At 44.5% G+C, this 24,831-nt stretch overlaps 1 protein-coding gene across 1 annotated transcript in view; it reads left to right on the top strand.

Moving 5' to 3' along the window:
- The window catches only part of psd3l (pleckstrin and Sec7 domain containing 3, like), a 405,977-nt gene that overhangs the window by 272,852 nt on the left and 108,294 nt on the right, over positions 1-24,831 (top strand). Inside the window, exons 6-7 of the mRNA XM_055642234.1 lie at positions 16,604-16,801; positions 21,809-21,889. Of these exons, the coding sequence (XP_055498209.1) occupies positions 16,604-16,801; positions 21,809-21,889 (279 nt within the window). The remainder of the gene's footprint in view (positions 1-16,603; positions 16,802-21,808; positions 21,890-24,831) is intronic.

The raw sequence follows: 24,831 nt of genomic DNA, 5'->3' as shown, positions 1-24,831 counted from the left end.
ACCTTCTGTGGCAGAGAACTCCAGAGATTCACCACACTGTGTGAAAAATGTTTTTCTCATCTCGGTCCCAAAAGATTTCCCCCTTATCCTTAAACTGTGATCCCTTGTTCTGGACTTCCCCAACATCGGGAACAATCTTCCTGCATCTAGCCTGTCCAACCCCTAAGAATTTTAGGCACGGGGAAATTGAGCCGAAAGTTAAGAACCCTTTCTTGTTGAAGATGGCCATTGCCTGGCAATTTAGTAGCATGAAGATTACTAGTGATTGATCAACCTGTGCCTGGATGATGCCTAGATCTTGCTGCATGTGAGATTAGGCTAATTTGTTTGAGGATTAATCGATGAATCGTGAATTGAATTGAATATTGTAGAAACATCAGCAAACACACACTTTGCGGAGGATAGATTGTATCGATGAAGCAGTTGAAGATGCGTCATAATCTTGAGGAACTCCTACAGTGATAACCTTGCACTGGAATGAATGACATGGCAGCCGCCACCTTTTGTGTAAGACATCCCTCGAACCATTAGTGTTTTTCCCTTGAGCCCATTGTGTGACTGTCAACTAAATCTTGCCTTCATATCAAAGGCATCCAAACTTGCATCACCTCTAGACACGCTCCTTCATGCTTATTTGGACTAAGATTAAGGTCCTGGAGCCATCTGATTGTGCCAAAACCCCAACTATGCAGCTGTGAGCACATGTGGATACAAGGAACTACAGATGCTGGTACACCAAAAAGATATGGTGCAGGAGTAACTCAGCGGGTCAGGCAGCATCTCTGAAGAACATTGATAGAGGACATTTCTGGTCAGTCACTTTCTCAGTTTGTTGAAAGGGTTCTGAACTGAAATGTCACCTCCAGAGATGCTGCTTGACTCGCTGAGTTTTTCCAGCACTTTGTGCCTTCATTTGTGGGCATATGTTTGTTTGGTGTGTCAGTGTTGTTTGTTAGTACAGTTGACAGTGTTTTATGTACTTGACAATTGTTAATGGTAGTATAAAAAATGCATTGTTGTTAATGTTTTAATTAATAAGAATGCAATTGCTTGAGGTTAGTATGAGAGATTATTGTCCAATTATCACAATTTTGTGGGTTCCCCTTCATTCTCTGTGCCCCCCACCCCCACAATGATACAACCTTCTGGTCATGGCTGGCATAATTGCTGTTTGTAGATGTTTGCTTTATGTAATTTAGTTGTGCTGTATCCTACTTTGCAACCTCGAAAGCATCGCTTCATCAGTAATGTCCTGTAGAATGACCTGCGGACTTTGAAATAACTATTCCAATGTAAACTTTTCTTGTGTGTGTTGCCAGGGAAGTAGATAATTTTTTTTTTTAAATGGACATTGCCAGCGAGGTCGACATTTATGTCCATGTGTACGTCGTTGTCCTGTGAAGCTGGTGGATTCCCCTTTTTCATTAACTATTTTTAACCATTGGCCTACAACAGCTGAGTGACTTTCAGAAGCTGGAGAGAGTCTGTTGCTGTGCATTGGAATTCTATGCATCTATCGGCAATTAAGAATGACAGGGTTCCCTCCCTCAAAGATAACTATAGCTTGAATATCTGTGGACAAGAACTGAAACACACCCACTTGTAAAGTTTAGATTTTGTTTAGCATTGATGAAACTATGTTGACAATGGTTTTTAGCATTTTTCCTGTCTGCATTTTTTCAAAATGTGGATATTTTTCCATGTTTAAGAAACATTTGGATAAGCACATGTATTTGCATATACATATGGGGGGGGGAGGGATATGGATTATGTACGGGCAGATAAACGTTGGTCTTGGCATCCTGTTCGGCACAGCCATTGTAGGTTAAGGGCCTGTTCCTGTGCTGTATGTTCTAAATAACCAAGTCATCTTTTTTTTGTGAGCTTGTAATAGAACAACTAGTCACCGGGGTGATTTGGATCATTTAATGGCACCTGCAATAGTGAAATGAGTGTGTGTGAATGGTGCAGTTTTGAATGTGCAGGCATTACAGTTATTCCAACTTTGCAATTAATCATAGGAAGATGATGCATGACAAAGATAAACAATCAAGATAGTCAATGATAATTGATTCATAATTCTCATGCTGAACTAAAAATAAATTTCACAAAGTTCACAGCTGAAGTTTCTGGAGATTTTTTCCTGCCATTGCAACAGATTTGTGGTTCTTTTCACCAAGATCGGATTTAAGATTTATGAAACGTAATTAAAAGTCACATGACTCTATGCATATATCCTAGCTATTCCTCTCATGGTCTTATACACCTCTATAATATCACCCTTCATTCTCCTGTGCTCCAAGGACTAATGGCCCAGCCTGCTCAACCTCTCCCTATAGCTCAGGCCCTCGAGTCCTGCACCATTTCCAACTAAACAACGTATTTCCTATAAATGAGTGACCAAAACTGAACATAGTGTTCTAAATGTGGCCTTACCAACATCTTATACAACTGTAATGATGAGGAAGTAACTGCAGATGCTAGTTTAAACTGAAGATAGACACAAAAAGATGGAATAACTCGGCGGGTAAGACAGCATTCCTGGAGAAAACGAAGAGGTGAGAGGGTCGAGACCCTTCTTCAGTCCTGAAGAATTAGAGATGCTGTCTGACCTGCCGAGTTACTCCAGCTTTTTGTGTCAATCTTTTGTACAACTGTAACATGACCTTCCAATTTCTATACTCCATTCACTTGAATGATGTAGGCCAATGTGCTGAAAGCCTTCTTGATCAGTACGGTCCAAATAAGCTGAAGAACCTGTTTTTAATGCTGTGTTGATGATAATGCTATAATTGAGTGTTGTAATGCAATGAAAAGCAACAGTCAACGGATCCGAGAGGGTAATAGGGAGGCAGTGAACTGGAGCTTTACAGAGAGAAATCTGATAGCACAGTTCTGAGTGCAGGGTAAGGAGGGGTTGTGCACAGTACATCTGTGTTGAGTGCAGTAAGATTCATGCTGGAGAACAAAATAACAAGAGGCTTTTGCCAAAGCAAATAGGACACACCCCAGAAATATCTAGTGGAATTATTTCAAAGTTGGGGGAAGCTGGCAAACTCTTGAAAGTACAAGACAAATGCAATAGTCATGCGAGCAGCATCAGACCCTGTCACTCTGCACCACTCGGTTTTTGTTGTGTCTGATTGAAGAGCCAATTCCAAATGTCTGCATCCAAGGGAGTGGCGGGGAGGAGATTGTGAAAGGCAAGGGGCAGAGGAATTAAGGCTCTGTGCATTAAGCTTTGCCACACATAGAAACATAGAAATTAGGTGCAGGAGTAGGCCCTTCGAGCCTGCACCGCCATTCAATATGATCATGGCTGATCATCCAACTCAGTATCCCGTACCTGCCTTCTCTCCATACCCCCTGATCCCCTTAGCCACAAGGACCACATCTAACTCCCTCACGTCTCTTTAGAGGTAGTTTGTCCGGATGTGGGAATTCCCATTTCACCTCTACCCCATTGTGGACATTGGACTTGGTCTCTGCAACTGGCATATTTCCCTTTTCTCTACCTATTGTACTTGTGTTTTGGCTTGCTTGAAGAAACAAGGAACTGCAGGCTCTGGTTAATACTCAAAAGGACATAAAGTGCTGGAGTAACTCAGTGTGTCAGGCAGCATCTCTGGAGAAAAAGGATGGGTGAAATTTTATGTCTGCTGTCTGACCTGCAGAGTTACTTCAGCACTTTGTGCCTATCTTCAGTAGAAAACCAGCATCTGCAGTTACTTTCCACACATGGTTAGGCGATGTTCTGGGGCTCAACCTGAAATGGTACCTATTTACTATGTTCTCCAGAGATGCTGCCTGACCTGTTGAGTTACTCCAGCACTTTGTGTCCTTTTATGCATAATATCAGCAGATTTTATTGGATAGCATGCAAAACAAAGCTTTTCACTGTACCTCAGCGAGGGTGACAAGAACAAACCTAAATCTCTGCTCCAAATGGATTACACAATTGTAAATTAAGTTTCTAGTCTCCTCCATTACTTTTCAGGTCATTTGTCTTCTTCAGCTTTGGAACATTAATAGGGAACAAAAATCATCCATTTTTGATCCTCTTTGTTGTGTCAGAAGGCAGCAGCATGGTACTGTTGCCTTTCTCTTGTTTGTCTGTCTTGCTTTGAGCATTTCTCATGCATGGTGACACCACTTCAGCATGTGACATCAATACAGGCGACACAGTGGTAGACCTGCTGCCTTACAGCGCCGGAGATCCGAGTTCGATCCTAACCGTGGGTGCAGTCTGGACAGAGTTTGTCCTTTCTCCCCGTGGCCATGTGGGTTTCCTCCGGGTGCTCCGGTTTCCTCCCACACTCCAAAGATGTACAGGTTTGTAGGTTAATTGGCTTTGAGAAGAATTGTAGCTAGTGTGGCGGACAGTGCTAGTGTACAGGTGATCGCAGGTCAACATGGACTTAGTGGGCTGAAGGGCCTGTTTCCATGCTGCATTTGTAAACTAAACTAAAAAATCAATAGAGGTAAAGGGGAGAGGAATGAATGGAGTGTGATGAGGGACTGGTATTTTGATGGCCTTTATCCAACCAACTAAAGCAAAATGCTGAGGTGTTTTTTCTGGGTGGAGTGTGGATGTCTATTGCCTTTTTTCTGATGAAATGAATGAGAACAGGATGTGAGACCAGTTCACTATTGGCCAGAAATAACAAAAGTCTGTGCGCACAGTTACAGATAAATCAATACGTTTTTGCTTTAATAAAAATACATCCAGAATCTTGTGCAGTTGAGTGAAATGGAGGAGTATTGTTTCTAATTGGGTCCAGAGTTTAATTATGGGAAATATTGCCAAGAACTCCGTGTAAAATTGGGAATTGCAGCCTGCAAGCCAGGCCTAAAAGTTGTTCCTTTGGTCTGTCTTTGTTGCACTGTTGTTTCAGCTGTTTCATTCCCCGAATAGCTCGACCATTAGCATGGACTGCCAGCTTTGCTTTGCCTTGGTGAACTCAATATAATTCCCTCAGTCCTCCCTATTCCCATGCTTCAACATTCACCCTTCCCTCCCCTATCCCATTTACCATTGCCTGTTTCCCTGCTCTCTCCCTCCCTCCCTCCTCCACCCAAGCCCTGTTTGTGTAAGATCTGGCATGTTGCAGTCATGTTATCTCAATTGTCACAGAACTGGAATGACTGAGAAACTAGCATCGTTCACTGCATTGTAAAATATTCCCAGTCTCCCCTTCAGCGGAATCCAACAAAATTTAAGATGCAGGTATGTAAGGTTAAACATTACTCAGGTTTTGGGAACTTGTTAAAGAAGGAGAGAGAAGTGATCATGAATAGGAAGTCAGATCACTTGGAGCTTTTTTAGCCTCAGTGAAGCCACTGTTCTGCAAGTGATATGAATTGAGGAACATTCACTTCAACTTTAAAGCCTTGGTTTGAATCACCTCAAATTACCTTCCTCTCTTCCTTTAGGTTCAACGAGGAAGTGATGCTTCTCTTAATAAGCGTTCTCGTGCAGAATAGGGGTGAGGACAGCTTGTTTGGGAAATAAAAGATACTCACAGCTTAGAACCAGGATACGTCGTTGGGATGGTGTGACTCTTTCTGTGCATAATGATGCATGCATGACGTTTGCCCAGCAGCTGAAGGTCGCAGTCTTTTAATGCATTGTCGTTACTTCGCTGGTTCAACCTGGAGAAAACAGAATCAAATCCTGTCATGACTATGAGAATTTTATTTGTTTAAAAAAAAAAATCTGTAAGAGAAGGTGGTTTACATAAGTAATCAGCAAATTCAAAGTTTGCTGTAGACCACAAGGAAGGAAAGCTATCAACATAGTATAGTCTGTTCTGTATGCAAACCTTTTCTATGCCACTCCAATTAACTCTCAACTATCATCTGAAGTGCCCGAGGAAACCAGTCAGCCGTATTAATCTGACACCTGATCCTGTGATGAATAAAAGTATGCAAACTTCAGTGATTTCGGTACTGAATCGTCTACCAGGTGAGCTAATGCTACTGTGAATAAAATACAGGCTGTGTAGTTTTTGTTTTAGTATTTAGAACTCTAACCTTTTAATCAGTTGCTTCGTAAACTTCCTATAAAAACTTATAAAAGGACTCGACAAGCTAGATGCAGGAAAAATGTTCCCAGTGTTGAGCGAGTCCAGAACCAGGGGCCACAGTCTTAGCATAAAGGGGAGGCCATTTAAGACTGAGGTGAGGAAAAACTTTTTCACCCAGAGAGTTGTGAATTTGTGGAATTCCCTGCCACAGAGGGCAGTGGAGGCCAAATCACTGGATGGATTTAAGAGAGAGTTAGATGGAGCTCTGGGGGCTAGTGGAATCGAGGGATATGGGGAGAAGGCAGGTACGGGTTATTGATTGGGGACGATCAGCCATGATCGCAATGAATGGTGGTGCTGGCTCAAGGGGCTGAATAGCCTCCTCCTGCACCTATTTTCTATGTTTCTATGTTTCCCCGCAAGCTAGTTGCGTGTCTGTTGAGTTTGGCAATTGCGTCTAATCTAAACTATCACTACTTGTGATGGCGTTGCATGCAAGATTTGAGTGCATAGAGCAGGGCCGGAGGAGAGCATGGCCAGGGATGTGATGCGGTGTTGGTTCTTTGTTCATTGGGATTGTTGAGCTGGGACTGAGTGATCCAGCAACATTAACCATATAACAATTACAGCACTGAAACAGGCCATCTCGGCTCTTCTAGTCCGAACACTTACTCTCACCTTGTCCCATCTACCTGCACTCAGACCATAACCCTCCATTCCTTTCCCTTCCATATACCTGTCCAATTCATTTTTAAATGATAAAAACAAACCTGCCTTCACCACTTCCACTGGAAGCTCATTCCACACAGTTACCACTCTCTGAGTGAAGAAGTTCCCCCTCATGTTGCCCCTAAACTTTTGTCCCTTAATTCTCAAATCATGTCCTCTTGTTTGAATCTTCCCTACTCTCAATGGAAAAAGCTTATCCATGTCAACTCTATCTATTCCTCTCATAATTTTAAAGACCTCTATCAAGTCCCCCCCTTAACCTTCTGCGTGCCAAAGAATAAAGACCTATCTTGTTCAACCTTTCTCTGTAACTTAGGTGCTGAAACCCAGGCAACATTCTAGTAAATCTCCTCTGTACTATCTCTATTTTGTTGACATTTTTCCTATAATTTGGTGACTAGAATTGTACACCATATTCCAGAATTGGCCTCACCAATGCCTTGTACAATTTTAACATTACATCCCAACTTCTATACTTATTTACTCTGCAGTGCCCGATCTGACTCTAGTGTCCCAGTTGGTAGGGTTGGAAACACTTAGACTAAGCAAGGGTGTGGGAGTTTACACGTTCTTCCTGTGACCTGAAAATTGAATCTGAATCTTCCTGGGTTTTTCACCGGGTGCTTCGGTTTCTTCCCACACTCAAGACGTACATATTTGTAGGTTAATTGGCTTCAGTAAAATTGTAAATTGTCCCTAGAGTGCAGGATGATGCTAGTGTATGAGCTGATCACTGATCGGCACGGACATGGTGGGCTGAAGGGCCTGTTTCTGTGCAGTATCTCTAAACTAAAGTAAACTGCATCCCAGATATATCCCTCTTCGAGTAAATCGAGAGATTAAAAATGTGTTACAGAACTTCAGGTATCATTTCACCAAAGGCTCTGTATAGTTGTAGCAAGACGGCCTGAATTTTAAGCTTCAACGTATCTCAGTTACAGCACAGAACTGTGTTGCTTTCACCGTCACATATATCTATTTTCCTACCTGCTTTAAAATTAGTCCATGTAATTCGTAGCTGCTTACCTCATCAATGTCCTTTTGCTCAAAACACAGAACCAGTAACTTAAATGTTTCCAAATTTATCATGCGTAGGAAGATCATGCTGGTTTAAATCGAAAATAGACACAAAGTAGGTGACGTTTCGTGTCCGAAGGAGGGCCTTGACCTGAAACGTCACCTAATTCCAGAGATGTTGTCTGACCTGCTGAGTTACTCCAGCTTTTTGTGTATATCCAAGTTTATCACATTCATTTGCAATGCAGAACCAAATGATTTGCCGATCAATCTAATTCTGTCTTATTCTGGCACTCAAGACCCAGCTTAAACCATGAGAGAGAGTTTCTTCATTTTAGTGCCAACAGTAGCCCTAAGTGCTTGTGGATTTACATGGATTTCCTGGTGATGCTCGGGCTTGGATTTCTTCCCGAGCTCATTTGTAAATACACAGACGTAAAAGATTCTGTGCCTCTGCCTGCGGGGTCAGACAAATTATGGAAACCAATTTCTTCTAGCAAAGAATCGTTCCTGTTGCACTGAAATAATTGGTAGTAATTTGGTGTATTTTTATGAATCCTGCAAAATTGGGACTTTTAGATGCAATTAGCCTATCATTTGATTTTTAAATTGCTAAAAATGACCAAAGTTGCAGAAACATTTTAGTTTTACAGTCATGGAAAAAGGCATCCTAATTTACTGTGTTATCTTTAATAGTCACAAGGGGGAACTTTATCATTGTCCTTTCACTCGGGGGGTGAGGCTGGTTTTGTGGGTAGGTGTGGTTATAAATGATTGTAAAAGATCAGAAACTCCAATTTGTATATTGTGTAATTTGTGCCACAATTCTTTAAACTAAATGTAAACTGAATCCTTACCCGTTAATATATTATGCAGCATCAAGTTAAAGAATGAGGAACAAGCCCTTTGTTGATTTATATTTATATATCTGTCTTTATAGCTTTATGAGGAACAACGTTTGGTTTTAAAATGGGATAGGAATGCTGTACAAAAGTTTTGTGGTGTTTGCTATTGACGTCTTGCATGCACCTGTGGTTCATTGGGAAACAGGCTGTGTATTTTCTGAGTCAGAATGTTGGGGGTCCAAAAACTACTCCGAGTATCCTGATGAAAGTGGAAGCTGACACTTCTGCAGTGCCGAGGGAATTCTGTACAGTTGGAAGTGTTATCTTTCAGTTGAGACGTTAAACTGTGGCATCTTCCCCTCCTTGTTGAATTCAAAGTTACATTTGCACCAGGTGTGCTGGAAACTTGTATGTTCTTGTCACTATTTATCTCTCCCGTAACTTCACTATAAATAGTTCTATCTGGAGTTATATCTGGTCATGCTGTATATGAAATGACTGCAGTTTAGAAGCAAACTAAAGACTTGACCTTGTAATCATTTTTAGTGCTAACCACTTTTCCTTAATTTACTGGATAATTATATGATAAGTTATTATATTATATGATAGTTTTTGGGATACAGCGAGGATATGGGTCCTGCAGCTCACAGAGTCTGCGCCACCCAGCAATCAGGAGTCTGAAGAAGGGTCCTGACCTGAACCATCTCCCTTCCTTTTTCTCAAGAGATGCTGCCTGACCCGCTGAGTTACTCCAGCACTTTGTGTCTATCCCCATACACTAGTTCTATCCAAAACATTAGGGGCAATTTACAGAAGCTAATTAATCTGCAAACTTGCACATCTTTGAAATGTGTGAGGAAATCTTGGAGAAAACCCATGTGGTCACTCCATACAGGCAAGCACCCATAGTCAAGATCAATCCAAGGTCTCTGGCACTGTAAGGCATCAACTCTACCACTGCACCACTGTGCTGCCAATGATTGTGATTCTTGCAAGGAAGAACATTTTGCCTATCTTTTTTTGCATAAATAAATATACAGAAGCTTGAAAGCATGCACCAACAAACTTAAACAGCTTCTTCCCCTCTAACAGCCTTTTGAACGGTCCTTCCATAAGCTGGATATGTTCGATTCACTTGCAGACATTAGACTTTAGTCTCTGGGACTGATGTGCTGCAATGCTGAAAACTATATTCTGCCCTCTCTATCTTCCCTTTTGCTCTACCAATTGTACTTGAGTTTGGCTTCATTATATTTATGTAAGTATTATCTGATCTGAATGGATAGCATGTACAACAAAGCTCTTCACTGTACCTCTGCACATGTGTCGATAATAAACCTAATATTCATACCTTTGTTCTTCACACTTCCTCTACCATCACTGCTCAACCTTGTAGTTTCTTCATTAACATCTCTCTCCAAGTCTACTCAACACACTTGCTATTATTCCGTGTGAAGGAAACGCTTCCATCTGCCAGTCCTTAGTTTGACTCACAAGTTTCTTCATCAGTTGCTTGTGTTAGTTAGAATTGGTGCCCAGCTGAAACCACAGAAACAATTCCTTGTGCAAAACATTGGGGGTAGAAAATATTATGTATGGAGGTGGACATATTTGTTGGCTAGTGCAATTATTGACAACATGCTGGTTAATATGCAAAAGAACATCAAAGTGCTGGAGTAACTGCAGGTCAGGCAGCATCAACGAAGAACAGACAGGTGACATTTCAGGTCGAGACTCTTCATCAGTCTGAAGAAGTGTCTTGACCCGAAACGTCACCTATCCATCTTCTCCAGAGATGCTCCCTGATCTGCTGAGTTTAGTTTAGAGCCGAGTCCACACAGACCAGCGATCCCCGTACACTAACATTATCCTACACACTCTGGGCAATTTACAATCTTTATCGAAACCAATTAGCCTACAGACCTGTATCCCTTTGGAGTGTGGGAGGAAACCAGAGCACCACCCCCGTGGTCACGGGGAGAATGCAGAAACTCCTTGGGGAGAATGTACTAACTACAGTACTTTGTGTCCTTTTTTGGTATATTGGACTTAAGAAAGAAAGCAAGCTTGTATGACTGAGAAAATGATTTATGAATGGGTAGGGCCTCTGGATGAAGCTATGGGAACCAACTGTGGTACAAAGTAAGTGGAGACAAGAGGTCCCAGAGATTGGAAGAGATGAAAGGCGTTGAACAAAAGTAATGAAATCTATAACCTTGAGGTGTTAGTCTGGGTGAGCACAATCAGTGTGATGAATGTATTGTTGATCAGGAACTGGGCAACAGAGTGTGAGATGGAAGATTGGAGCTCATCCAAGGGAATAATGGACAGGTAATCTTGTAACTGCACCGGTTGAATTTGGGCAAGGAGGGAGGGAAGAGAGATTATGCTCTTGGTGAGTGAGTGGTCTTTGCAAACGAGGGGCAAATAGAACTAAGGTGGAAGCATTTGCTTAGTGACAAAGAGTTGCATTATTTGTTCAGCAGTAAAGAATGATCTGCTGTGACATCACCAGCTACCAACAATGCAATAGGTCACACAACAGGAGGAGCAAAATAGCTCTTCAATTGCATGAGAGTGTCCAGTACCTTTTTCAGCGTTGTGTGAGATTTAACCCCACTGCCCTTGTGTAGCCTCTTTTAAACGGGAAACAAGTACAGAAGTGTGAAACGTGAGGTTGTGGCTAGTATGGAAGATAAATTTTACTGAGATGGAGTGCTGTGAGTGAGTGGGAATTTATGTGCACTTGCTGCAGATATGTTTGGTGTACTATGGACCAATGATTATTGTCATTCTCGAGGCTCTCTTTTGTTTGTGTATCTGGATTTTTTTGAAGAAATTGCTCAATTTATTTTCTGCAACCAAACTGCTACAGGAAAAAACAATTTGAATCTTGGTATTGGTGATGGAAGACTATGGAACAAGATAGGCAGTCCATGAGCTAATTGGACTTTTGGGCATAATAATTGTTTGATGAATTCAAACCAAATTCGATCTCCTTGACTGTTACATTTTCAGGATGGTATTTGATATAAAGTGCCCTCCATAATGTTTGGGACCGACTCGTCATTTATTTCTTTGTCCCTGTACTCCACAATTTGAGATTTGTAATAGAAAAAATCACGTGGTGAAAGTGCACAATGTCAGATTTTAATAAAGGCCATTTTTATACATTTTGGTTTCACCATGTAGAAATTACAGGTGTGTGTGTGTGTGTGTGTGTGTGTGTATTTTTAGCTTATGCCTATTTTGGGGGGCAAGTCCCCTTCAGTTTTCTCTTCAGCATATAAAAGGCAGTATTGTTTAACAGCATGTTTGGGATCATTGTCTTGCTGTAGAATGAACCGCCGGCCAATGAGTTTTGAGGCATTTTTTGAACTTGTGCAGATTGGATGTAATATACAGCAAGATGGGACCTTGTCTTTGAGCCTTGAGGCCGTTAAGTCAAACCTGTCTCCACAACTTTGTATCTCCTATGCCAAGGTGCGTTCTATGCTGTATAGTTTAGAGATACATCGTGGAAATGGGCCCCATTGGCCTAACAAGTCCGCGCTGACCAGTGATCCCCATACATTAATACCATCCGGCACACTACAATTTACCACTTTTATGAAGCCAATTAGCCTACAAATCTGCATGTCGTTGGAGTGTGGGAGGAAACCAGAGCAACCAGGCTGAATGGTTTTCTATAAGCAAGGTGATATAATATAATCTAGTTTCACATCAGAAGCTGCAGTTTGATTGCACCAAATATTTAAGAGGGTGAGTATTCTTGGCAGAATGTTATGTAAAAAATTGCTGCCAACGTGTCAAATTCCATAGTAAATGTGTTTGGAAATCTAGACTAATCCTTGGAATCTCTGGTCTCTGCATGACCAGGTTCTGGGTCTGATTTTATTACTCCAAGGAATAAAATTAGACCCGGTTTTCGTAAGATGTTTTTGATTAGGGGTTATCCAATAACCAAAGGCCTGCATTGGAGGTTACTAGTGGACACTGGTGTAAGTGATCAGCATTTTTCAGCATTGCACTGCCTGGCAACATGGTTGCTTTAACCTCTTTAGTTCCATTCCATGGTAAAGTCATAGACAATAGCAAGTGAGGGTTATTTTGACCAAGCCATCAGGATTGGATCAAATGCAGAGCGGTTTAGTTTTGTTTATTGTCAGATGTACCGAGGTACTGTGATGATAAGTTTTTTGTTGCATGCTCACCAGTCAGCAGAAAGAGTAAACATTGATTTCAATCGAGCCGTCCGTAGTGTACAGATACATGATAAAGGGAATAACATTTAGTGCAAGGTAAAGTCCGATTAAAGATAGTTTGGGGGTTTTCAATGAGGTAGATAGTACTCAGGACTGCTCTCTAGTTGGTAGGATGGTTCAGTTGCCCGATAACATCTGGGAAGAAACTGTCTTTGAATCTGGTGGTGTGCGTTTTCACACTTCTGTACCTCTTGCCTGATGGGAAAGGGGAGAGGAGGGAGTGACCAGGGTTAGACGCGTCCTTGATTATGCTGGTGACCTTTCCGAGGCAGAGTGAGGTATAAATGGAGTCAATGGAAGGGAGGTTGGCTTGTGTGAATGTCTGCACAATTCTCTGCAATTTCTTGTTGGAGCTCGGGAATATAAAAGAGTATCTAAACTTCTATGTATGTCAGGCTGTTGTTTGCCAACTGCAGCTCAGCGTTCAATGCCATCATCCCATCTAAACTTGTTGTCACATTCTGGGAAATAGATCTCTCTCTGCTTGTCCCTATGCAGCCGGATCCTCTATTTCCCCATCTGCAGACCTCAATCAGTGTGAATTGGCAACAACACTTCCTCAATAACTAGCAGCACAGGGGTACTCATAGCTGTGTGTTCAGTCCCCAGCTCTACTCTCTGTATATCCATGACAGTGTCACCAGACATCGCTCCAACATTACATTTGCAGATAATACTCTGTTGTTGGCAGAATAATAAATAATGTTGAGTCAGATGACAAGCTAATTGGTGCTCGAAGAACAATCTACCTCTGAACCTTGGCAAGACCAAGGAGCTAATAGTTGATTTTCAGGAAGAGTAAGCAGATGGTCCATAAACCTGTCTTCATTGGCAGATGAAAAACGCTGATGAAAAGAGTCAAGAGCTTCACATTCCTGGGCATGCACATGTTTGAAGATCTGTCCTGTGCTAAACACATTGATGGAAATCGCAATCAAAGCTCAGCAATGCCTCGTCTCCCTCGGAAGGTTGAGGAGATTCAGCATGTTGCTGAATACACTGTTGCACCTCTGCAGGTGTACGCTGGAGTATATACCGACTGGTTGCATCACGGTCTGCTTCAGTGACGAGAGTGTCCTAGAACGAAGAAGGCTGCAGAAAGTGGTGGGCGTCACCTACTCTTCTGGGTTTTCTTCTCGCCCCCATTGAAAGGATTTGGAGGAAGCACAGCCTTGAAAAGGCGGGCAATATCATCAACGACTCATCTCGCAGCTACCATCGGGGAGGGAAAAAGGTGCAGAAGCCTGAGAACTCTGACCTCCAGGTTCACGAACAACTTCTTCCCATCAACCATTCAGCTGTTATATGACTGCACAACCCTACCTCAGCGTCAAGCTGTTATGGACTTTTAATAGAGATGCAAGGAACTGCAGATGTGATTTTACAAAACAAAAAGACACCATGCTCGAGTAACTCAGCGGGTCAGGCAGCATCTATGGAGAAGATGGATAGGCGATGTTTTGGGTCAGGACCCTTCCTCAGACTGATTGTGGTGGGGGAGAAGCTGGCACAGAGGCAGCGAAGGACAAAGTCCGGTGAGTGATAGGTGGGTACATGCAAAGGGTTTTTTTTCATGGGTTCATGGTTAAACAAAGGCCAGAGATGAAAAGACAAATATGAGATTTAAAAATAGAAGGGTGCGAATTGTGAAGTTAGAAGAAGGAATGTAGGTGGAACGGGTGCGGGATGGGGCAACATGGGTGTGAGTCCAGGTGGGATACAGGGAAGGGAAGAGAGAGGAGAAGTAATGTAGAATTGTTTATGTTAGTTACTTAAAATTGTATATACCAATGTTCATACCATTAGGTTGTAAGCTTCTCAAGTGGAATACGAGGTGCTGTTCCTCCAGTGCTCTCTAGCCCAGGAGTGGGAGGTCAATATGGGAAGGGGGGATTAAAATGGTTAGCAACTGGGAGATCCAGCAAGCCTTGGCAGACTGAGTGCAAGAACTTGGCGAAATGGGAGGCGCTGTCCTGTGCACGGCTGCCCAGCCAGCAGCTGTCTGTCTTTTCATCTTTTTATTTTTATTTTAGTTAGTTAAGTGTTTTGTTTGGAGGTCTAGACTTTTTTATGTGGGGGGTGGGGGGGGAAACTATCTTTCAGGGTCCCTACCTGGTCGGAGAGGCAGCTTTTCTCCGGGCTGCAGCTTCGACCCGTCCTCGCGGCCTACCAGCGGGCCTGGAGCGGCGTTTCCTGCCGGGGACCGCCCAGAACCTCAGCTTCGGTGTCGGCACAGCGCTGGAGCGCTATCGCGGAGTGGGCGATGCCTTGGCCGGGTCGCCGCGCTGGAGCTCCGGTGAGCTGAAGATCGCTGAGGAAAACATCGCGGAGCTGCGGGACTGTGGAGCGATCAGCTGCGGGCGGCGGCGCTGACTTTACACCGGGAGCTAGATGAGATCGCCAGTTGTGGAGCTCCAACCGGCACGGCCTTGTTGGCTTTGGAAGCCGTGGCCTCCAGTACGGAAGCGGCCACTCCAGGGTTCCCAAGCCGCTGAGAGGACTCTCCCGACGCCGGAGCAACATCACCCGGCGAGAACGGCCTGGAACATCGGGCCTCCGAAGAGGCAACTGGGGAGGCCTCAATGGGCCCGACCATGGGTGAACTGGGGTTGGAGACTGGACTTTGTGCCTTCCCTCATAATGGGAACCATTGTGGGGGGATGTTCTTTATATTTAAAACTCTTATTAATGTTATGTCTGTATTCCTTCTTTATGTGCTGCAAAATTGCAAAAAGCATTTCACTTCACTACACCTAGGTGTATGTGAATGTGACCAATAAAATACCTTTGATACCTTTGAAATGGTCGCCGAGTCCACACCTGGTCTTGCTGATATGAAGGAGGCCACGTCAGAACCACCAAATACAATAGGCAATGTTAAAGGAGGTGCACGTGAACCTCTTTCTCCCCAGGAAGGACTGCTGGGTTCCTGGATGGATGTGAGGGACAAGTGTTGCATCTCCTGTGGTTGCATGGATAAACTACCTGGGGAGAGTTGGTATGTGTGGGAAGGGGTGAGTAGTGAACTAAGGAGGGAGTGGTCACTGTGGAAGGCGAGGAGACGGCTGGAAATTGAATTGTATGTTGCACTGCGTACTTCAATTTGCACTATGTTCTGGTTACCTAGCAGAGCTGGCAATTTATTGTTTCTTGTATATTGATTTATTGAATTATTGCATTGATGAGCCTATATTGCTGTTGCATCTAAGAATTTCATTAGTCTGTACGGTACAAATGATAATTAAATGATTAAATCTTGAGCTAAGATTCAAGGACATTTAATTTGTGTCTTAAGCCCATTTAAAAGCTGCACAGGTAACTTGTCTTTTCCCTCGGATATAGGGGTGCAAACAAATGGGTATATCATCAGATACGGTCAAAATTATTCAGGAGCGGTACCTCTGTGGGGAATAGGATGGTTAATATCTAGGATAAATCTGAACAATTTGGGCAACCATTCAATTGTACATTTTTAAATAATTGATTAAAGATGCCCCCTGTGAATTATGTTTTCTTGCTCTCCCTTGCGCAATGGAATTGTCTTTTTAGAATGCTTCCAATGTATTATTTTTGTCTCCATTCAATAAATTGGTCCGAGATATTCTCAGGTGTTGGATTAGTTTCGTGCTATTAAGATGTTGGTGGCTCTAGAAGTTCAAATGCGTTTTCTTTCCTGAAACCCTTCACCCTGGTGCTAACCCCCTCCTCCTCTCTATTACAGTGACTGTGGCCTGAAAGAAATGCGTACTGATGGGGCCCTTGAAATGTGCAGCATGGAGCAGCCATCGCTCCAAAGTGGTATGGACCTGGTAACCAATGGCAATAAGAGTGACCTGGAAGCAGCCAAGAGGTTGGCCAAGCGACTGTACAATCTAGAAGGGTTCAAGCGATCGGATGTTGCTCGACACCTGGGTAAAAAGTAAGTCTGAGCCCCCTGTCTGTGTATTAATATCTGCTGGAAACTTTTGCTGTCCTGAGTTTGATTTGTTGCAAGGCCAACTTGTTGCATTGACTAGACTTGTTTGAAAGCATTCGGAAGCAGTTTCTTCCCAGCTAAGGGCGGCACAGTGGTGCAGCGGTAGAATAAAGGCCTTGGCTGGGGTGTTGTTTGCAGTGCTGGTCACCATGTTGGAAAGATGTGCTTGCACCAGAGCAGCTGCAGATGACATTCACCATGATGTTGCCTGGAATGGTGCCTCGGACTCCACCTTGCAATTGTGTTACCAGAGCAGCCATCTTCAGGATCAAATCTAACCAAGAAAGTTCATCAGGTGGCCTATCTAATATTTATCAACCAATCAACACTTTGAGCAGATTAGTTGGCCTGTTATCTGAAGGCCTCATGTTTTACACCATAATGCTTTTAATTGCTATAAAATCCTTGGAAAGGCCTGTAGTCCTGCTCTTTAGCATACATGGATTATTTCCTTCTCGTCTGCTTACTTCCCTTGCCTGTCATTCATCTCCACTCATTTCCTCCCCCCTCTATCTCCCCCACCCCTTAATCCCAAAGTGTTGATAACCATACTGGGAACAAAAGCTGATGTGTCTAATTGAGCATTCTTCCTCAGTTGTTCGCTAAAATTGCAGTTAAACCTTTGCATGACCAGTGTAGGGAAGTGGCGATGATGATAGTTCCTTTTATTGAAATCCAGCATGACTCTCTTGCAGTTACATTACTTGCCAGGATTGAGTGGGCTGGCTCAATGGCACAGCGAGTGAAGTTGTTGTCTCACAGCTCTGCAGTGACCTTGTTTCAATGGTGACCTCTGATGCCTATGCTGAGTTTGCACATTCTCTCTGTGACGATAATGGGTTTCCCCAGAGTCTACTGGTTCTCCTCCCACATCCCAAAGATGTGCCAGTTGGTTTGGTCAATTGGCCACTGTAAATTGCCTCTGGTGTGTAATGTTAGTGTTAGAATCTGGGACTTGATGGAGATGCAGAGAGAATGGGTTAAAGGGAAAATTATATTGGGAATGGAATTGTTCTTCCTCTGCGGCTTCCTGTGAATTGAGGAAATATAGAAACAGTGGACGTTGCCTTTCCCTGACAATGCCCCCTTGTAATCATGAATTCTAAACTTATTTTTGAGAGACAGAACAACATCATTCATTATTTTCCGTATCAATCCTGAATGGCTTTCTGTTTGCTACGGACATTGGGGGCTGAAGGGCCTGTTACACTGTACTGTTATAGAATCATACAGCGTGGAAATAGGCCCTTTGACCCAACTTGCCCCTGCCAACCAAGATGCACCATCTACACTAGTCCCACCTGCTCGCATTTGGCCCAGGTCTCTCAACCTTTCCTATCCATGTGTCTGTCTAAATTACTTTTATATATTCTTATGGTATGTGCCACATCCACCTCCTCTGACAGCTTGTTCCATATGCCTACCACCCTTTGCGGTATTTAAGAAGAAAATTGCTCCTTGAGGTTCCTATTTCCCTCTCACCTTAAGCCTATGATTTCTGGTTCTTGATTTTCTTATTCTGGGTAAAAGACTGCATCTACCCTATCTATTCCCTTCATTATCTTGTACATGATGTTGTTGACCTTCTGAACTCACTTTGCCTGATTCATGCTTGAGTGCTCCAGGGAATAAACTTTTCATTCTATGTATGTTCTGCACTGAAGGCAACCTCCAGCAGGCCTCCCGTGGCTAACTCCCACTTGTGGATCCCCCTTTACAGAGCTGAAGTTGGTAAAATTGGGCAAAAACCTTCTTCATATCCAATAATCACATGCACATCCCTCTTCATACCTCTCATTTTTTAACTTTGTGATCCGTGCCATTTTTTTCATTGAAACCAATCCAAGCTTAGTCAGGAGGCAGTTTTGTTCTGAAGTGTGGAAGTGGAAAATGTACTGGTTCAGATTTATTTTTAATCCACCTCATGACTTTCAGTTGAACACCCATAAGCTAGATTTATTTGGACAGCAGTGTGGTTTGCATAATGATGTTGCATAACACTACATGAGAAATACAGTTGCACCTATTCATGACTGCCATCTCTTTATAATTATGTTGGAAACAGCAGGGCCACTAGGGGTGCCGCATTGATGGCAGCCTCTGCCTACAGTGCCTGTCTTTCTGTCTTTTTTAATTTTTAGTCAGTTTTAAAAGTATGTTTTAGAGATTTCTTTAGTGTTTCTATGTGAGGGAGGGGAGGGGGGGTAGGGTAAGGGGGATACCGTTTCCCAGTCACTTCCTGGCGAGGACGCGACTATTCTCCGAGTCGTGTCCTCGCCCCCTCCTAGCGGTCTACCACCAGGATTGGAGCGGCCTTTCCTGCCGGGGACCGGACCAGAGCTTCAGCAGCGGCGGCGCAGCGCTGGATACATCGCGGAGCGGGCGATGCCTTAGCTGGATCGCCATTGAAGCTGCAGTGTTGGGCCTGCTGCTTCAACATCAGAGCTGTGGTTACAGAGCTTTCAGCGTGGGAGGCGCTGACTTCAACATGGCATTAAAAAGGAAGAGAATGGGGGTAGAGAGGTTAGAAGCAGTTTGGCATGTTGTGCTATGTAAAAGCAGGGCCATCGGGAAGCATTGTTCATGCCATTTAACCACCCTCGCCCTGCTACTCTGATTCCATAGATACCATCTCCAAGGTTAATTAATGTCACTGCCAAGTTTGCAGCTAGAGAGCTGATACATCACAGCTCCTGAAACCCAGTTTCATTCCTGACCTCCAGTGCAAAGTTTTGTTTTATTTCCCATATCCCAGAAATGTGCTGCTTTTGAGATCATTATGAATTGCCGCAATTAGAAGGATGACGGGGAATCTTATAGAAACATATAAAATTGTAGAAGGACTGGACAAGCTAGATGCAGGAAAAAATGTCCCCAATGTTGGGCGAGTCCAGAACCAGGGGCCACAGTCTTAGAGTAAAGTAGAGGCCACTTAAGACTGAGGTGAGAAACTTTTTCACCCAGAGAGTTGTGAATTTGTGGAATTTCCTGCCACAGAGGGCAGTGGAGGCGAAATCACTGGATGGATTTAAGAGAGAGTTAGATAGAGCTCCAGGGGCTAGTGAAGTCAAGGGATTTGGGGAGAAGGCACGTGTTATTTATTGTGGACGATCAGCCATGATCACAATGAATGGTGGTGCTGGCTCGAAGGGCCGAATGGCCTCCTCCTGCACCTATTTTCAATGTTTCTATGATTCTACGTAAGTGTGGAGATGAGTGGTATTCTCGGGGATGGAGGGGGTGAGTTGATGGGAATGTGGGGAGAATATTATGGGTTGGGTAGAATTAATGGGGGAAAAAAAGGGACCTTGATGGATTTGGTGAGATGAAGGACCTGTTTCCATCTATGACTAAGTACAATTCCACCACTGATTTTCCGGCAACTGGTTCAGAACCTCTGTTAATACGGATACAATTACAGGAGAACCTTGAAATCCCCCCCTGGAAGTGTCCCCCCCCCCCCAACAAAAATGTGGCGCATACGCCAGGTGAGGCAGCCTGATCTCAACCTCATCAGGACATCCATGCCGATCGATGGGTCAATTTTGCCACCAGTGGCCGGGTCTCTGGAACTTCGGCCAGCAGATCCGTTCACATAGCTGACTTCTGAGGCCGTCATTGCAGGTTGGTATCTTGGCTGCTGGGCAGCTTCGTTGGACCGTACTGGTGCCGTTGGGACTCCTCTCGGAGGCCGTGACCTCTATTGATCTGGCAAAACGGATAATCCAAAAAGGCTCTGGAACCAAGGCTGTTGGAAAATCTGTGGTGGGCCTATAATGTCATGCTAAGTCTTTCCCCACCCTAATAAAAGCTGCTGGGGCTGGGGCTGGGGTTGTTGAACATTAAATATCAAGCAAGGTCCACCTGAATGGCAGAGCAACTCCAGGGAGTGAAAGGTGCAGGTCATTGGGTGAAGTATGTGGTCGGACTGTATAGCCGTGAATGACTTGTGCCTCATGCCAGGTCTGTGCTGAATGATCGCACCCTTATGGGACTAACAAGTGCTAATCATCCAAATGCACAAAGGAGGGGATGGGGTCCTTCAGTAGAGCACATCCTTGAATAGATCTTCAGGTTTAGTTTAAAGATACAGTGCGAAAACAGGTCCTTCGTTCCATGCCAACCAGTACTCTAGTCCTAGCCTTCACACTGGGGACAATTTATAGAAGCCAATTAACTTACAAACCTGCACGTCTTTGGAATATGAGATGAAATCAGAGCACCCGGAGAAAACCCGTGCATTCACAGAGAGAGCGTGCAAACTCCATGCAGACAGCACCCATAGTCAGGATCAAACCCGGGTCTCTGGCGCTGTAAGGCAGCAATTCTACCACTGTGCCACTGTGCCACCTGGGTAAGGATGGGATTGGTTGAGTAGCCATTGAACTACACTCTAAATAGATTATCGCCTTCCTGTGAGAAGGTGAGGAAGAACATGAGGAATGGTGGCGCAGCAGTAGAGTTGCTGCCCCATAGAGACAGAGACCCAGTTTTGATCCTGACCTCGGGTGCTGTCTGTGTGGAATTTGTACGTTCTCTCTGTGACCTTTCCTCCGGGTGCTCCAGTTTGTTCCCACATCCAAGATACGTGTGCCCATGTAGGTTAATTGGCCTTTTATTTGAAAAACCCTTAATTTGGATGAGAAAGCGGAATTGCATGGAACTAATGTGAACACGTGATCGATGGTCGGTGTGGACACGGTGGGCCAAAGGGCTCGTTTTTGTGCTAATCTCTAAATATTATTTTCCAAGAGACTGATGCAGTGTAAGTAATTTTGTCTGAAGGATCCCGACCCGAAAAGGCGCCTGTTCTCCAAACATACTGCCTTACCAGCAATGTTATTCCACCACTTTGTTTGAGTTAATCTCAATTCTTGTTCAATTAGGAAGACACAAGAATGTCAAGTTCTCACCCTTGTGTATAATACATGTTTCTGTTTTTCTTTGCAGTAATGACTTCAGCAAGTTAGTAGCAGAAGAATACCTCAAATTTTTTGACTTCACTGGGTTGACCTTGGACCAGTCCCTAAGGTAAGCTGGGAGTTGTTACGGGGGATGCACAAGCTTCTATTACCTGTGCAGACTGTGAAGAACTGCAGGTGCTGAAATCTTGAGCAAAACACAAATTGCTGGAGGGATTCAACAGGTCAAGCAGCATCTGTGGAGGGAATGGACAGGTGACGTTTCAGGTTGGGGCTCTTCTTCAGACTGCTCTCTGAAGAAGGGTCCTGATCCAAAACATTAACCTATCCATTCCATCCTGAGTTGCTGCTTGACCTGCTGAGTTCAAGTTCAAGTTTACATTTATTGTCACTGTACCAATTGGTACAGCGAGATTTGGGTTGCCATACAGGCATACAAATAAAAAGAACACAACACACAATAGAATTTAACATGAACATTCCCACACGGCGGAATCAACGTTTCCCACTGTGAGGGAAGGCAATAAGAGTTCAGTCATCCTCCTCTATGTTCCCCCATGTATGTTCCACTATGTTCCTCCAGTGTGTTTTGTGTTTTGCTCAAGCTGCTACCTGTGCAGGGGTGTCACCACTACTGCCATCTCTCCTCATTAAACCCCTCACCAGCTCCCTCTTTATTTGTACATGAAAAGATGATCTATGATACTTCTTCCTATGGTTTACCGGGGGTTTCGGAGGAATTTGAAGGAACTGCAGATGCAGGTTTAAACCGAAGAAAGACACAAAATGCTGAAGTAACTCAGCGGGCCATGCAACATCTCTGGGTAGAAAGAATGGAGGCATTTGTTCTGTTGCCGTTAATTTGAGGAGAAGATCATTTTGTCAGGGCAAAGCGAGAAATCTTTCCGTGATCTGCAAGTATGAGATGCGATTTATGCAACTCAATGGTGACAGCTACTGGTAGAGCATCAATACTGCACCTAATCTCACTTGGTGAGAACCCCACACTCATTTTATGGAATCTGTTTTCATTGGATTGGACACAAGGGGAGGGAGGTGGTGCTCCAACTTAATTGTATGAGTCATACCGCATGGAAATAGGCCCTTCAGCACAACTTGCCCTTGCCGACCAAGATACACCATCCACATGAGTCCCACTGCTCTCATTTGGTCAGTATCTCTCTAAACTTTTCCAAACCACATACCTGTCCAAATGTCTTCTGAATGTTATTTTACTTCGGAGTCACGTGAGTGACTAAGTGAAGACCCCGCCAGTACGCATGCGTGTCATATCGTCTATCGCATTGCGTGACGACTGGCAGGATGGACGTGATTCTCCTGCCAGCAACAAACCTGAGGTAAGTTTAAAAAAAAAAAAAAAAAATGTTTTCAGATTTTTCATCTTCTTGCAGGAACCTCCACCTAGAGGTCCTGCTAAAAGTCCAGGGCAAAGTCAGGACTAGGGGGAACCCCAGTCACGAACTTCCAGGGAACCCCGGTCATGGGGATGCCTGCCCACTGACCAAGTCGCTCGGGAGACCGCAGAATGCGGGTAGCGAGCGGAGGTGGATTCGCCTTTCGAGCCGCTGGTGGTGGAGCCAGCGACTTCATGTAGGTGGAAAACCCGCTCGGGAGACCGCGGAACGCGAGGAGCGGGCGACGGTGGATGTGCCTTCCGAGCCGATGGCAGTAAAGCCAGCGGCTTCATATTAGTGCTGGTGGCACCCAGAACAGATACCCCCCCTCCCCCCCCCCCTACTTTGCAAATCGCGGCTATCCCTGTTATAGGGACCACGGGGATATCCCGGCTGCAGTTACTGCGGGGATACCCAGCTCAAGGGAGGGGGGGGAGGGGGGAGCCCTGACTGAAGAACATCGCAGAGAAGTCCTGCTATAGGGGCTGCGGAGGTAAAGCTCGGGGGAGAAATACCCGACATGGAATCCTTTCTACAAGGACCACAGAGGGAACCCCAGCTGCAACAATTAAGACCAGGAGACCAGGCTCAGGAGGAACGTTGCCCCTGCAGCAGAAGGTTTAAAACAGGACATGCAGGTAAAATCCTAACTCAAAGGTCGTTTTGTGCTATTTTATGAGAATGTTACAGGAATGGACCGCATCCAGACTGACTGAGGAGGACCGCGGAATTGCGGGCAGTCAGCAGCGGTAGACTGCACCTGGATCGCTATTGATCAGCAGTCTCCGACCTGGCACCTGCACAGTCGGAATCGACACCACAGACTGGCTGAAAGGCCAAGCAGAAGTCGGACAGGCCTGAAGACTCGGACGAGTCGGGCTGTGAAGACTCACCGCCGGCGGGAGTGACCATGATCGCATATCCCGCATGGAGCGGTTGATGGAGCAGATGCTCCAATGTGACATGCTCTGGTATATGGAGTTCTAGTCACCATGGGGTCCTAGGACGCCCATGGCAGCACCTTATCGAGGGCTGCATAATGTATCTCCCTCGACAGAGGGGAGCATTAGGAGTCACTTCTGGGCTGACTCTGAAGACAGGGGTTTGGCTGAAGATACCACAAGTGTGCTCGGGGTGCAGGAACAACACAACCAGCAGTAGGAGAAGGCTGTGAATAACAACTACCAAATACCCAGCACCAGGGACCTGTATTTCGCTCAGTGTCCCTGCGGTGAACAGCTATCAGGGGGATACTGCCATTTGAGCAACCTGATGAAACAGGTTAAGAAGCTCGACAAGGGCCGTTGGGCTCATGAAGGCCACATCATCACGCAAGACCTCACATCTCCAGCGGCAGCACCCCTACGCACCCACCAGCAAACCACGATACAGTGAAGCTGGTGAAAGCTTGAAGGCCGTACAACCAGGACAAAGGTCTTTTTAGGCCACAGCCCAGAACGGCCTTCCTGGAAGATGCGCCAACCCCGTACTCGAGCTCCTCTACCTCCCTGGAGCAGAAGTGTAAAATCATGCACACATGGTTGAGGCAGCTCCTGGGTCGGGTTGCATAAGTCCTCCCATTCGGATGTGGAAGGATGAAGCTGATTGAGGCAACTCCTGGAAGTTCCCCATCCAG

The sequence above is a fragment of the Leucoraja erinacea genome, chromosome 1 (assembly GCF_028641065.1).
Source record: "Leucoraja erinacea ecotype New England chromosome 1, Leri_hhj_1, whole genome shotgun sequence".
Classification (NCBI taxonomy): domain Eukaryota; kingdom Metazoa; phylum Chordata; class Chondrichthyes; order Rajiformes; family Rajidae; genus Leucoraja; species Leucoraja erinaceus.
The sequence above is the reverse complement of the archived record's forward strand: the minus strand, read 5'-3'. Positions and strand labels throughout refer to the sequence as shown.